At 38.9% G+C, this 16,264-nt stretch overlaps 1 protein-coding gene across 1 annotated transcript; it reads right to left on the bottom strand.

Moving 5' to 3' along the window:
• Nucleotides 1-5,338: 5,338 nt before the first annotated feature.
• LOC126069975 (Golgi associated RAB2B interactor protein 3-like) lies at nt 5,339-10,526 on the bottom strand. The gene is made up of 4 exons (XM_049873684.1): nt 9,958-10,526; nt 9,343-9,426; nt 6,996-8,012; nt 5,339-6,265 (listed from the first exon to the last, which is right to left on the bottom strand). The coding sequence occupies exons 1-2, from the start codon at nt 10,524-10,526 to the stop codon at nt 9,423-9,425; spliced, it is 573 nt and encodes a 190-aa protein (XP_049729641.1). The 3' UTR covers nt 5,339-6,265; nt 6,996-8,012; nt 9,343-9,422.
• Nucleotides 10,527-16,264: the final 5,738 nt, after the last annotated feature.

Genomic DNA, 16,264 nt, shown 5'->3' with positions numbered 1-16,264 from the left:
AGGGGAGATGGGAAGGCGGAGGGGGTCAGGGGCTGGCCAAATGGACAATAGAAAGTGGAGGGAAGGAGTGTGCTGTCTCATTAGGGGGAGAACAATTAGGAGTACATAGCAAGGTGTATATCAATTTTTGTATGAGAGACTGACTTGATTTGTAAACTTTCACTAAAAGCACAATAAAAAATAAAATGTGTATTTTAGAATGGTCATTCCTGAGTTAGTGAGAAGAACGCAATGGGGAGGTCAAGAATGGAGGCAGGGAGACTTATCAGAATGCTATTATGCTACTGTAAGTAAGAAAAACGAGGGCCTGAACTAAGGTAACCATAGACGGGATAGTGAGGAAGACATAGACTCCAAATATATTTTACAGGTGAAAGGGCAAGATGGGTGAAGGTTTTATTTTTTTGAAGTTTTATTTATTTATTTTTTTGTACTTCAGATGTAGGTTTACAGAACTAGCTTCTCATTACACAGTACACATATTGTTTTGTGACACTGGTTGCCTACCCCATGACATGTCAACACTCTCCCTTTTTGACCTTGGCTTCCCTATTACCAGCTTTCTTGCTGCTTCCTGGCTTCTAGTCCTTGCCCCTGGGCTGGTGTGTCCCTTTAGACTCGTTTTGTTTCATGGGCCTGTCTAATCTTTGGCTGAAGAGTGAACCTCAGGAGTGACTTAATTACCGAACTAAAAGGGCATCTGGGGGTAATACTCTCAGGATTTCTCCAGTCCTGTCAGGCCAGTATGCCTGGTCTTTTTTTGTGGGTTAGAATTTTGTTTTACATTTTTCTCCAGCTCTGTCCACGACCCTCTATCGTGATCCCTGTCAGAGCAGTCAGTGGTGGTAGCCAGGCATCACCTAGTTGTATTGGACTCAATCTGGTAGAGGCTGTGGTAGTTGTGGTCTATTAGTGGTTTGGATTTCCCTTGTATCTTTAGTTTTCTTCACTTGCTCTTGCTCTATGGCAGGGTGAGACCAGGGAAGTATATTATATGGCTGTTCACAAGCTTTTAAGATCCAGATGCTACTTACCAAAGTAGAATATAGAACACTTACTCTATAAATTATGTTATGCCAAGTGAGCTAGATGTTCCCCAAGACCATGGTCCCCATAGCCCTCAGCCCAGTAATTTGGTCTATGAAGCTTACATGACCTTGTGTTGTACAAGTTGTGCTGGCTTCCCCAATATTGTGCAGTCTTGCCCTTCACCAAAGTTATACTTATCTACTGTCTATTTAGTGTTTTTCCATCCCCAATCCCATCTCTCCCCTCCCTCGTAACCATCAAAGATTGTTTCTTTTATGTGTATAAAGCTTTTCATGAGTTTTTATAGCAGTAGTCTCACAAAATTTGTCCTTTTGTGATTATTTCACTCAGCATGATGCCCTCCAGATTCATCTATGTTGTGAGACGCTTCACAGATTCATCATTGTTCTTTATCTTTGCATAGTACTCCATCATGTGTTTGTACCATAGTTTGTTCATTCATCTGTTGATGGGCACCTGGGTTGTTTCCATTTTTTGCTATTGTGAACAATGCTTCGTGAACATGGGTGTGCATATGCCTATTTGTGTGACGGCTCTTATTTCTCTAGGATGTATTCCTAGGAGTGAGATTGCTGGATCATATGGTATTTCTATTTCCAGCTTTCTAAGGGAGCACCATATCGTTTTCCATAAGAGTTCCAATTTCCCTGTATCCTCTCCAACATTTGTTAGGTATTTTTTTATTTGAAGGCCTTGCACTTTTTTTAAAAAACATTTTTAGGCTCTTATTCATAATATTCTAACAGTTTCTCTAACTGAAATATTAATTTATCTTACCATATCCAACTAAAACCAGTTTTTGTTTTGTTTTGTTTTGGTGTGCAAGAATCCAAGCCATTTTATACCTGGTCAAAATATTAAAATTCATTACAAAATCTTCCTCATTGGACATTTAATTCTAATTTCAGGTGACTAATTTCACTTTTTTGACCTTAACTGTAATTGCCACTCATTGCAAAATCTGCAACATACCTTCATCTTTTTTACTGTTCTAGTTGTAATATTATATTAGCTTCTGTATCTCCACTTGACTTTTTCAGTACCCCTTTATTTTAAATTTAAAAATTTGTTCATATTCATGTCTAAACTAGAAAAATAATTATAGTTAAAGTATTTGTTTAATTACTAATTATGATTTACTGAGTTATCACTGTAATTCCTGTTGTCTGTATATTTAAAGTTACATCAATTCATAGGAATAAATAATTTGCATTGAATAATCTGTTGACACATAATCAACCAGTGTTTGTATGTAATACTAAAAACAATACGAGTTTGAGAGGTACACTGCAATACACTACAATAAAATGATTACAACTTACGTAATGCAACAATTAAAATGAAATGTAGTCCTAACAAGACAATAAAGCCCAGTTAGGTAAAAATATTTTTACATTGGTTCAGTTCAAATTTTTAATTAAAATTAAACAAAATTTAAAATTTACTTTCTTAGCCCTACTGGCTGGCTTCATTTCAAGTGTTTAACAGCCATGTGTGGCTGGCTAGTAGCTACTTTATTAGATAGTGCAGATACGGAAATGAGATAGGGAATAGCCAAAAACCTTGAAATTTTTATTCCATTTCTTTTGATATCACCTTCAGAGCTTAGAACTTATCTGAGTTATGTTAGCCTTTCACATCCTTACTGCAGTATAACAGAGCAAAAAGGAAATGGTTGGATGTTCTGAGCAAGACTCCTTGGAATACCTATGGTTCACTCTTACAGACATAGGTCAACCTCTAAAATGCTATTAAACCAAAAACAAACCAAACCCAGTGCCGTTGAGTCGATTCCGACTCATACCGACCCTATAGGACAGGGTAGAACTGCCGCATAGAGTTTCCAAGGGGCGCCTGGTGGATTCGAACTGCCGACCCTTTGGTTAGCAGCCATAGCATTTAACCACTATGCCACCAGGGTTTCCGTAATTCCCAAAAAGTCATCAACTTTATCTCTTTAGAGAATGCCTTTTAAACAGAATGCTGATAAAAGTTTAACAACTGGCATCCCTCCACCCCCGAAAAAGTGTGTATATAAAGGATGTGTAGCACACAATTTATAAACGATTATTAAAAAATACAATCTTTATTGTAACTTCCATATAGCAAATTGATTCTGATAAAACGCTTTTGCTGATTTTTGCCGAACTCTTGTATGTGTAGCCAACCTATGGTTGCAATTTGACCAAGATTTTACAAATGGAGTTGCATCCCAATCTGCTCTTTCCCCAGTAAGTTTATTGTCATCAAATCTGATATATGACCTATTGTTAAAACTATTTCTTACCCTCGTACAAATTATGTTCATTAAATTGAAACCTCTTTCAGCTTCAGCACTATTGATTGCAATAGTGCTATCTTTTTAGCTTTTTGTATAGTTGCAGGAATTGAAACATTATTTGATTTTATATTGTTATTTACTAATTCCCGAAAATCATTCAAATCTATTTTATACTTTATAATTTCACAGAAATGAAATAATTTTTTTTCACCGGCTCCCCATGGTAAAGTTATTTCTTCATAAGGCCAAGTAGATGGTTCTAATAAATCAAAATAGTTAAAAATGCTTTCCTTGTGGTTTCTGTCTGATAAAAGACGTAAGTTCATATGTTGGATTATATTTTCCAGCAGCATATTCCTAGGAAGAGCATTAAGTTTATTACTTTTATTAAATGGAATGTCTTTAAACTTATCTGACTTTATTCAATCTTCGATTTGAGATTCATGCTTTCCAATGCCAATCTTTAAATTTTCCAAAGCTCTTATAGTACATTTGATCAACTTTTGTGCTTTCTGAATGTTTGTTGATCTTGACCGCAATGCAGTTGAAAGTACTGCAAATTCTTCAAGAATGTCAATCATTAAAGCAAGGTCTTGCAAAAAATTAATGTTAGCTAATCTCTTTGCCAAACCAGAGTAAGAACAAGAGAATTGCATATATAGTAGAGGATATGCATGCCACACCGCAGTAGCTGCTTGTAAACTACGTGCCGCCCATCTTGGTCCCATTACCCGACGAATTTTAATAATTTCTATTTCAAGTTCTTTAGCTACAGTTTCTAAAAGCCTGGTTTGATTTTTATTAGACTGGTGATAAATAGCATAAATTTTATTCAGAAATACTTTTAAATGATTAACTTGTTTTATTTCAGATACTGCAATCGATGATTTAAACAGTTCCAAATGATGATTTCAGGAAAATTCTCTAACAACTTTGAAGCTACTCCAGACTTTCTACCCAGTATTGTATTAGCACCATCAGAACAAAATGCAATTAAATTTGCTTTCAGATATTCATTATTAAAGCCACAATCATTTAAAGCAGCCAACAGTGTACTGAAAATACACTCTGCTGTTGTTGACACCAATTCTTTTAAAGCAACAAATAGCGTAACTGGTGTAGGGGCTGACTGAACCATGCACTGGATATAAATCGCTAAGGTGCTTTTCTTTGAAACCATAGATGCCTCATCAATTATGATACAGATTTTGGCATTCTCTTCTATAATATTCTTAAATATCTTCATTTCTTTTGCAATATGTTCCGCTATTCTTGTTGCACTATATTGTGTATTTAAACAATTGACCGCTCCATTTTTTTCTTGTAATTCTATTGCCCACTCAATATCAGATAAAGGTCGATTATGTTTAACTAAACTGTAAACTGTATTGAAAACTTTTACGGTAGCATCAATATTTTTATTATTTTGTTTATGCACTAAGTTGGAAATTGAGCCATTAACTGATTCCTTTAACAAATTCTGAATTTTACCATGGGCTTTAGAAATGTCGTGTTCTCTAATTTTTTTTCACAGAGACGCTTGCCTAGTAGTTTTATTACTACCATTCGGGGTTACTAAATACGCAATCCATTCCTTGGATACATGGACATGTTTTTCTGCTTTTGATCCCAAATGATGAACTGTCGAACAATCCTTACATCCTAATTTACCTTCTTTTATTTCAAGCCATTTGTACTGTTCTGTAAACATAAATGCTTGTTTTTCATTCCAACAATCTGGAAGCACAAGATTATCTATTTCTTCCTTTGGTGAACATGATGGCTTTTCTTCAATTATTGATTGTTCAACATATTTGAAATTTGGTTCCTTTGACCCAGACGATCCACAATGATTTTTGTTCCTATCATTACTTTCTGTGTCTGTTTTCACTTTCTTCACATTTAAAAAACTTAATAAATCACCCTGACGTTTTGGCATTTTAGGAAACAGAATCTGAAAAATAATTTTACATTATGTAAGTAAAATTCATAACACTTACGGGCTAATGTAAAATGTTGTTAATGATTTCTTTATATAATTTTAAAAATAACAAATTTTAAACTAAAATACCTTGCTTTGCAGTTTATACCTATAACTCCAAAGTAACTTGCTATTTCTTAAAAAACCCACTATCAGTGTTTTTAAATTTGATAGCCAACAACAGAATCACGAAAATCTATCAATAAATGTTTGATTACTACCCAATTCAGCAAAGAAATTGTTCATATTTCTGACCGAGTATAGTTCCAACTTGAATGCTGACATTTTCATTTACATGAATAAGATGAAAGTGGAACAATGAAGGCATATATCAGAACTTTACTCATTTATCAATGATGATAACAACTTTGCTGAATCAATGAATAGTTTTTGAATACTAGAAGAATATTTCCTCAATTTTTCGTATAGCGCAGTATACAGTTAGAGGTGCATCAGACTTTTAAGTTTAATCTACATTAATGTTTTATCCATGACCTTTTTAAGTCTAGACAATTAACAAATAATAAATCAAGTCCTGATGTATGTTCGCCATTACCATGGTGTAAATGTTCCCATTACTCACACCATTATACAGAATCTCTGCCATACAAATATAACATATGTAAATAACTTTAAGTGTATAGATATAAGGAAGTGATGAGTTTTGAGTACTTATTTCCTTAAATGTTATGATAACTTATTTACTTGTAAATTTAAATACTATAGTTTTTAATAATGGCTACGTTTAACAACCAACTTGCAAAATTCCTAAAAAACTAACCATCAGTTCTCATGAGCCAGTTCAAGACACCTCCAGCACGCTATTACACTTAAATGATAGAACTGAAAAAACATAAATAAAATGTACTTGCATCACTATGATAGGTGCTAGGCTCTTCATCACCACCACAGACCAGATCAATGTATTCAAGAACAGGTCTCGATGGTCTTTCCTAAAAAGGAATTGAGCAAGTTATTAAAATTATTCAAACCAAACTTGCATTTACAATCAGTGTTGTTTTTGTTGGGATTGGAAAGGCTTCTTCTGAGAAAAGTCTTACAGGTCGCACAGAAAATCAGAAAAAAAAAAGAAAAGCCAAAAAAGATTCAGAATACATGAGTATGTGATAAGGACAAAAGAGGAGGGGGGCTAGATCTACATAGAAAAATAAAGCCCTTTGAGTTCCTTTGGGAATAGGAAAATAATACAGGGATAGTTTTAAAAAGACAGATGTTACTAGACAATATTTTTTAACTGGGATAGGTACCAACAATCTCTTAGGTATGTGAGCTCAAAATCATGAAGGTTTTAGGAAGCTCTGCTTCATCCTCCACATCTGTATACAGTGAGACATCAAAGTTGGAATCTTTCTGATCCCTCCTTTACATCCTTACTACCTTCATCATAGACTAGGCCTTGAATGCTGAGCTCAAAGGCCTAGATTTTATTCTAGAGGCAATGGAATGAAAAAATAATGTTGAGATTGAAACAGTATCAGAGCTGTTTCAAGATTAATCACATAGAGGAGTCTGGAGTGTAGAAAGGCAAGAAACAAGACAGGCAAATGGTAATGTAGCACTGAAATATAGTGACAGCAAAGAGAACAATGAGGAAATACACTTCTCGGTATGCATACTATATTTCAATAGAATTTACATTAAATATAAGTGCTTTTTTTGTACCTCAAATCTGTATCACTTTTCTTTCAGTATACTGTGTTTAGTTCAGGGCTATGCACACGGTAGAACAGAGACGATGCATGTTATAATGCAAACTGAAGGCAGGAAAATAAAATTCATATGAAGACTGAGGAATCCAGAATAAACCAAGAAGTCACAAACTAAAATTCTTTTGGTATCTAGAAAACCCTCAAGCACAGTATAGTATCCAGCAGCACTTCATCTTTACCAGACAGTGCTGTAAAAAAGAAAGAAATAAGCATTTCCTGGCAATCAAGTATAGTAGTAGATTCCACCTGTATTTCAAAATAGAATTAAAACTATCATCGTCTTGTACGTAGCACTATTTAAAGGCAATGTTTTTACTAGGTTCCTCCAGTATTATTGCAATTGCACTTGGGACATATAATTCACTTACCTGTATGGAGCTGTCAAATCTCTGATCCTCTATCTGGAAACAAGGCTAAATGTAAGAGCTTGTATCAAGCTGGATACACAAAACTCTGGACGTAAAGATGCAACAGATTTTTGTATATTTAAAACAAAATTTAAAGAGTATTTTTAAACCCCAGCTGAACACAAACGTATATTAGTCCAATCAGAATTTCCAACATGATTCTTGATTCCTTAGAGTCCTACGAGACTTTGATACAGTAATTTTTTCCATCTCAATTTTGTAGATTCCTTCTGTGTTTTTCCAAGGCAGGCCCATAGATCATAAAAACAACGTATGTTACTCTTAAGTTACCGTTATACAAAACACCAGCAAGATCGTACCATCCTATTAATTCATGCCTTTATACCACAGTTCTGGTGGAACCAAAATAATTTTTTCTTGAAGACTTGTAGAATCCTCTTTCCAAATGCTTTTCAGTACAAAAACTGAAACCACAGCTCTTCAATATCCCCAGCTACATCACTTACTCATCACCATAGTGGAGGCAACATCAGCATACAACATCTCTTGGTACTCCCAAATTTATAAAGGTTCCAAGTGTCAGGAACAGAGCACCATGTACACTATTAATGGGAAAAAATGACAAGAAAATAATCCTGTAAAGAATTTGTTCACAAACCTACTAAAAAACAAACAATAATGTTAACACCACTATGGCCACAATAAATTGGAGGCGCGATTTTGTTTGATTTTAAAAACAAGTTATTTAGGTAGTCACCCTACTATTGCAACTAAAAAACACACAAACATTGATAGGCACTAAATTTGCTTTTTTAGTTTAACACTAAACCTTAACTAACAGCAGCATAGAGTGATTTGGGCAGCAGTGTTCCCTAGCTAGCTGAGATATCACTTTTGGCAGAGTCTTTCTAAAATTTAATATTTTCGGATAAAAATGATCCCAAAAATATATCAGACTTCCCCCTTCAGTTTTCCAGAACAATGCTTCACAAAATGTGGTTCAGAGATCCGTACACCCCTGTGTTTGATCCAAAATGAAGATTCCGAGGCCCCACCATGAAATTCTGATCTAGTAGGTCTGAAGTGAAGCCCGGGAATCTGCACGTTTGCACATACTAATAACTTGAAAACTACTCTCACAAAGGGAATGAACGCAGAAAAATACAGCATGTCCCTGCCAACCCAGGTATCCTCATTATGAACACCAATTGTACTATGCTGTGACAGGATGATCTCAAAGGTTAGTGAAGTCTTTAAGCTACTGCCCTCAGGTTATGCCTTAGCAACACAATGAGAAGCTTTTGAGTTCTTCTAACATTTTTTTCTACCCACTTCACCATTAGCTGTCCCTTCTCCATGGTAAATTTTCTAATCCTTTGCCATGCTCCACAGTGTTAATAAACCAAAAAACCAAACCCGTTGCCATAAAGAAACAAAAAACCAAACCAGTTGCCGCTGTGTTAATACACATTACCAAAAACCTGTCATCAGGTTGACTCCAATTCATAGCAACCCTATAAGACAGAGCAGAACTGCCTCACTGGGTTTCCAAGGAGCGGCTGGTGGATTCAAACTGCTGACCTTTTGTTTAGCAGACAAGCTCTTAACCAGTACGCGACCAGGGCTCCAAAACATATTAAAAAAAAAAAAAAACCCATTGCCATGGAGTCGATTCCGACTCATCTCGACCGTATAGGACAGAACAGAACTGCTCCATAGAGTTTCCAAGGACAGCCTGGTGGATTCAAACTGCCGACCTTTTTGGTTAGCAGCCGTAGCACCTAACCGCTTCGCCACCAGGGTTTCCACCAATACATACTGGACAGTCAATAAATACTGGTTGAATGGTGAGTGAATAAGGAGGTTTAAGCGCATAAAGGCTTACCATAGTTTTTTACTCTGGGAAAAAAACTGAGTATCATTGCTACTTACACTAACAAACTGAATATCATCTTCATTTTCATCCGCTGTTGACTCAGGTGCCTCAGGCTCAGCTGGAAGGACAGATTCTATTATCTAAAAAGAAGTCAAAACGTGCTTATCTTTACAGCCACATACTTGCAGATTTTCCCAAAAGGTACGCCTAAAACACACCGTTTTTGAGGAAACTAACTGAGCACAACTCCACGCAAACCCGACTAAAGAACAGAACTCGACGGAGTTCGGTTGTGCCACTGACTATGTGGAGAGGTAGGAGCCGAGCGCTGAAAACGCGTTACCATCCTCCATCCTCTCACAACTCCCGCATCTACCCAATGAGGAATGCACGCTCACGACTCCAGAGCAATCGTGTCTCAAAATGTCGCTCCCACCGGCAGAGCTGCGGCAACGAGGAGCCCCGGAGCCCGTGCACGGGGCCGGGCAGCCATTGTTGCTGCTGCCTCCTCGCTCAGACATGCACCCAGGCCCGAAAGCTGGGCTCGGCCGGAGATGCTGCACCCGCACCGCCCCGAGCCCGCAGCCGAGCACCAGGCCTCAGCCGGGGAGAGCACAAAACCTTTCGAGGTTCCGTCTTGGAACGCCAAGGCCCAACGCTCCACTACTCACCTCCGACCCTGGGTCTCCCATTTCTCCGGCGGCCTAACTGACAGCACCGCTGCTCCCGCTGTCCCTACCACCGCCGCCGCTGCTGTCCCTGCAGCCACCGCCGCCGCTGCTGTCCCTGCAGCCACCGCCGCCGCTGCTGTCCCTGCAGCCACCGCCGCCGCTGCTGTCCCTGCAGCCACCGCCGCCGCTGCTGTCCCTGCAGCCACCGCCGCCGCTGCTGTCCCTGCAGCCACCGCCGCCGCTGCTGTCCCTGCAGCCACCGCCGCCGCTGCTGTCCCTGCAGCCACCGCCGCCGCTGCTGTCCCTGCAGCCACCGCCGCCGCCGCCACGACTTCCCTTCCCGCCCAGCACCGCCTTGCGCTGCCGCGCCCCGCCCCTCTGTGAGCGCCGACGCCGCCGGCGGAAACGCAAAACCGCTTCAAAAAGAGCGGCGGCCAACACTGGCCCGCTATTCCGGGGCTTCTTTCGCGCAGTCCGGGCCTGGGAATTGTATGGAGTTCAGATGGTCCCAGGACCCACCCTTCCCATCGAAAGAGAAGCTTGGAAAAGGACCCTGAGCTACAGCGCATGCGTCCCTCCAGGCTGTTACCCTAAGAAAATCGAATAATAGCTAGGATGTTTTTCATTTTTTTTTTTTTTTTACAACCAAACTCTGGTCTATATAATAGATCAAAGATGTTAAAATGCTTTCGTAGTTTGCTCAGATATCATTGCCCTACCAAAATAATGACCCATTTTTTATTTTCAATATTACACAAGATTGTAAACAGATAAAACTTATGAAAACAAATTTAACTGAGAACTTCTTTTAAAGTATTTTTTCCTAGCCCCATCAGCTTTAAGACTCCCCGTAGTATGATAAATCTGTACACTCGCTCTGCCGTAGAGTCGATTCCGACTCATAGCGATCCTATAGGACAGAGTAGAACTGCCCCGTAGAGTTTCCAGGGAGCGCCTGGCGGATTCCAACTGCCGACCTTTTGGTTAGCAGCAGTAGTAGCACTTAACCACTACGCCACCAGCGTTTCCTGATAAATCTGTTAGACAAAATCAGCTTTGTAGACTGACCAAACAACTGAGGAACCATAAGGGTAAATACAAATTTAAAATAAGAGGCTTAATTCTATCTGTTGAAAATAAGCATTTCCTTTTGAAAAGTTGTAATTGTACATTCTTCCTCTATCTTTTTGAAAAGTATGTAAATCAAAGATGTTCTCAAGCTCCTGGGGTCCATCTCTCTTGAAATATAGTCATCAGGTAAACCCGCCCCTACCAGTTTCCTGGAATTGGATTAGGACAACTTTAAATGGCTCTGAGATTCAGATTACAAACCTATCTCTGGCCAGAAAAATACTAGAAAATAAGCAATTTTATCTTGAAAACGTGAATGTAGTGGGATGTATCCACTTAGCTATATAAAAAAATAAAATTTCTTTCTGTGTCTGGGATACCTTTAATGAATTGCCTGTGATGCTTCATATTCCAGCTTTGAAACTCCGCTCTGCACCATCCTTGGAAAACGCAGCCACTAACCGTGGTTTGTATTTGGCGCCAGATCTTTGTGCATGCGCAGATCTGGAGAAACGTGTCCATACCTGACCCTGGACCTGAGCACCACGGAAGCCCCTCTGCAAAGCGAAAAGACCCACAATGCAGACTTCCTAGGAAGAGTGACTCAGAATGACTCAACACCCGGATCTCAAAATTTGGGCATGGGAGTACTTCAGGTGTTGGATTTTAGGTCAATTCCTGCCCTGTGGGGACTCGAGGACACAAAAGGTCACTGATTCCCTCTAGAGGGGAGCAAGTGGTCTTTCTGCCACTAGGCCCCATGTTGTTCCGTGCCTGCACAGAAAATAAATTGCCACTTTGTGTTTTCCTTGCAACTAGCATCCAGCTTATTTCAATTGGCGAATAGGACAGGACAAGAACCAGAGGCATTCAGTTATAGCTTAATGCTTATTCAATAATGACACTGTTTTCTTTCTCTTCTATCTTTGTGGAGGGGCCTTCTTGGTTGGGGGCAGATTTTGTTTTTAATTATATTTCCAACAGCATCTCACCAAACTGTTAGGGGAATGGTCTGCCTCAATGCCTCCCATCCAGGCTGCCTAAGTAAAGGCCTTGGGCCCAGAATATTCTCTGAAAATAAGGCTGGGAACTGGGTCACCTTCCCTCTGCCAGTTCCTTCCCCTTATCAGAGAAGCCTTCCCCCTGTTCTGGGCACACAGTAACTTTCTCTGTCTCTTGCGCATGCACAGGCACCGTATGGCACCTGGCCAATCCCACTTCTATATCTGTTCCCAAGAGGGAAAAAACAGGTTCTCTCTTGCTATGGCACAAGAGGGGGGACATGCCGGATTTTAAGAGCTGGCCTTAAGGTGCGGACTGAAGGCCAAATATGAGTGCCCTCATGTGGCCCAATACTAGTTCACACTGTTTGCTGAGTCATTCTTATGTAAGCCCCTGGCTTGTAGCTCTACTATTGTCCACCATCACTATAAAACCTCTGCCCTCCTACTTCGGAGTGCTGAGGTCTGCTTTGGTCCTGCAGCCGTCCAAGACTTGCCTCAATATGTAAGTCTCCCTAATAAACTTTGTCGCCACAGTTGAGTTGCCTGCCTCTTTCTTTGGTCTCTTGGCAGCCTCCATTTTTGGAGGCACAGTTCACATTACCAGCCCATGCCTGGACACAAAAAAGAGTTATAAGATTTTAAGGAAGGGTAGAAATTTAAATGAAGCAGTGTTTTGATAGGTTCAGAGTAAACCAGGGCTGTGTGTAAGGGGTCAACATCAGGTTTGGATGGTAAAGTGGACCTAGGATCCTGTTAACTTAAGAAATTACTTAGTTAGGATTCATATGGAATGTTGTGCCCAGAAACTCCTTGTCTGTAACCGTGCACCAGGTTTGGATTTTGAGGCTGATTCTCTATTTCAAAGTGACTTAGATCCTCCAAGTAAGGGAGGGATGTTTCATTCTTACTGTTATGTTTTCAAACAGTTTCTGATGGTCTATGATTTTAGAAATGAAAGTTTCTCATGAGTAAGTAAGCGGTACTCATCTAAAGTTACCTTGACTCTTCACAAGTGCAGAACGTCTTTGGGATAAAGACTGTTTCCTGTTAATTTGGCAGCTAGCTTTTATCTATGTCTATTGAGCCTTATAAATGGCCTGGCAGATGTTTACTTTCTCAGTATAATGCCTGTTTTTGCCAGCCAAATACAAGTTTTCCATATATGTGTGAGTCTATGTCTGAACTTTCTGTTATAGTCTATTGATGAATTTATCTATTTGGACACCAATACCACATTATCTTGTAACTTTAAAGTAAGTCTTGAAATCAGGTAGGGTTAGCCTTCCACTTTTGTCTTCTTTTTCAAGTTTTTTGGTTAATCTAGATCTTTTGCATTTACATATGAATTTTAGAGACATCTTGTCAATCTCTACAAAAAAAAATCCTGCTGGGATTTTGATTGAGACTTCATTGAATCTATAGATGATTCATACAGCATTGCCATCTTAATAAATTTTAGTCTTACAGTGCATGAAAATGGTATATCTCTTCACTTACATAGGTCTTTGAAATTTCTCTCAGCAATATTTTGTTTTCAGAATATAGATATTGATGTTCTCACCAACCCAGGAATCCCCAAAGACGGAGCCCACTTATTTTATCAGATTTATCGCTAAATATTTAGTATTTTGGAGGCTATTGTTTTGTTTTTTTTTATTGTAGATGGTATAATTTTTATATTTTCAATTTCTGATTTTTCACTGCAATAAAACACCCTTCCCCATTATTTTTGGCCAAATAGGTTAATAAAAAATCTACAGAACCAATGACTTTTAAAAGTTGCTAAAAACAGTTATCGGGCAGAAAATGCAAGGGGAATATCAAGGTGTCTCGTGAGTAGTAGTTCTTATAAGGATTAGCAAATGTATACTTCCTGAAAAGGAGGAACTCAACCTAGAGATATAAAATCTAAACCCAATACATCTAACAGCTCTCAGTATGAACAGGGTTGAGCCAAGCGGAGCCACAGTCAGGATACAGAGAAAGAAGGCACAGAGAGCATCTAGAGGACACTTAGCAGCAGATCTCAGAAAGGTCCAGCAAAAACATACTCCCTAAAGGTGAAGGGCTATCTGGAATTGCAAAGGCTCCGTTCTTTGTCTGCAGTTGCTGATGAGGGGCCATGGGAGTGCAGGACTGATAACGGAAATCCTTCCAGATTCAGCACACACACACACACCAGAGGAGCCAAAGTGGCCAGAATCATTGATCTCTGTGACATCAAAGAGAGGGACTTTCAAGGTTTGAAACCCTCTTGCAAGTAACTGTTCCTGAAAAACCATGTCATTAAAAACTGAATGTTCAAGAAAGTCTATGGCACAGCGTCAATACAAAGATTTTATATGAAAAAAATGTGAAAAAGAGTTGAAAAATTGACAAATGAATGAAAAGCATTCACAAAAAAGAATGCTGCTAGGAAACAAAAGTTTTGGCCATATGTCACAAAATAAAAGTCTCAGTGAAACAATCACCTCCATAAAGGAAAACCATCAAGCACACATGTAGGAACTCAGACACTAACATTTTTTTTCTTTGGTGCTTTTGCTGCAGTAATATTAAATTTAGAAAGCTCTTCCCATTCAAAGTATGTAAAAACATTGATTTTTTTTCTCACGCAATTTGATTTTTTCATTTTTATGAATCTGGAATATTAATACGGTCTGTAGTAGAACTATAACTTAATTTTTTTCCATTCACTAATTGTCTCACTATCATTTAGTAAGTAAATCTTCCTGTCCCTACTTATTAAAGGTTTTACTTTAACCATATTCTAAATCCTTATGCGTGTATGGATAGAAATATATGTATACATAAACCTATAAGTGTATACCAGTTTCTTTCTGTGCAATTGTGACGCTATAAACAGGGCAACATGGGCAAACCCCATCATTGTCACTAACTGCATGGCAGGGATCGGCATGAATCCAATTCCCCCATCTGGAAATGAATCCAGACTTCACCTTCTCACTTCTCCATTCCTCATGGCCAGCCACTTCTGTGGTACTTCCTCTCTGACCCTAACCACCCAGAACTAGGTCAGACTTCATCACTAGCCACCTGGGGCCAGGTCATCAGGTACCAGCTGTAGGTTCAGGAGTCTGCACAACTCCCTGCACTTCAGACCAGCCAGCCCTTCTTCTCTCTCTCTCACACTCTCACTCTTCTTCTGTCTCACATCCTGGGACTAGGTCTCAAGCTAGAGAGAACATGTCCTTCTTTATTGACTGACCATGAAGGCTTTCTCTGAATTAGCCACTCCAAACTAAGTCAGATTATCATTGACCCTGTGGGTTTATTAATTATCTATAATGGCTCACAAAATTCACAGAGACTATTACCTATACTTACCGTTATTCTTTTGTTATAGCCAGAAAGGATACAATTGAAGAGATGTATCAAGAAGGTCTGGAAGAGGTCCTAGCAGCACAAATATTCCATTGATCTCAGGGATGTGCTACAGTCTTCTCCTGTGCATGGATGTTCTTGCCAATCCAGGAAGCCTCAAACAGAAAGCCCCATTGTCCAGAGCCCCTTATAAGTCATTGGAACCTCAATGTATATGCATGACTAGAGCCTTAATACATATATGTGATCAATGAATGTGTGTGACTGATTCCATCATGCCTCCCTCCCTTTCTGAGGTTTGCTCTCAGGATGGGGCCTGTGCGGGCCCTATTCATTTACACTTACGTGTTATCTGGCTATTTTATAAAACGAAAGCCCCTTAATTGCTGGGGAATTCCAAGGGCTATTTTCAGAAACCTGAAACAAAAGGCCAAATCAGTTCTTTGTTTCACAGCACTCTATTCAATTTCATTGGTTTTCTTATTTAATAACTCATTTATAGCCAATATATAGGGCTGAATCCAAAAAAAGTATGATCTATTATCTATAAAAATTTCAACATATAATCAATCTCAAAACAGTTTAAGTGGGGACCATAGTAGTTTCTGATGAACAATATAGTTATGTCTTTTATTTTAGTAAAATAAATACAACATGAAATTTACCATTTTAACCATTTTAATGTGTACAATTCAGTGGCATGAAGTACATTCGTAATGTTGTGCAATCATCACAACTATCTAATTCTAGCACTTTCTCATCATCCCTAATGGAAATTCCACATCCATTAAGCAGTTTCTTCCCATTCCCTGCCCCTGGCAACCACTACTCTGCTTCTGTCTCTACGGATTTACCAATTCTGGACATTTTATAGAAGTGGAATCAAA

Source organism: Elephas maximus, chromosome 1 (assembly GCF_024166365.1).
Source record: "Elephas maximus indicus isolate mEleMax1 chromosome 1, mEleMax1 primary haplotype, whole genome shotgun sequence".
Taxonomy (NCBI): domain Eukaryota; kingdom Metazoa; phylum Chordata; class Mammalia; order Proboscidea; family Elephantidae; genus Elephas; species Elephas maximus.
Note: the sequence above shows the minus strand (reverse complement) of the source record. Positions and strands in the feature narration are given on the sequence as shown.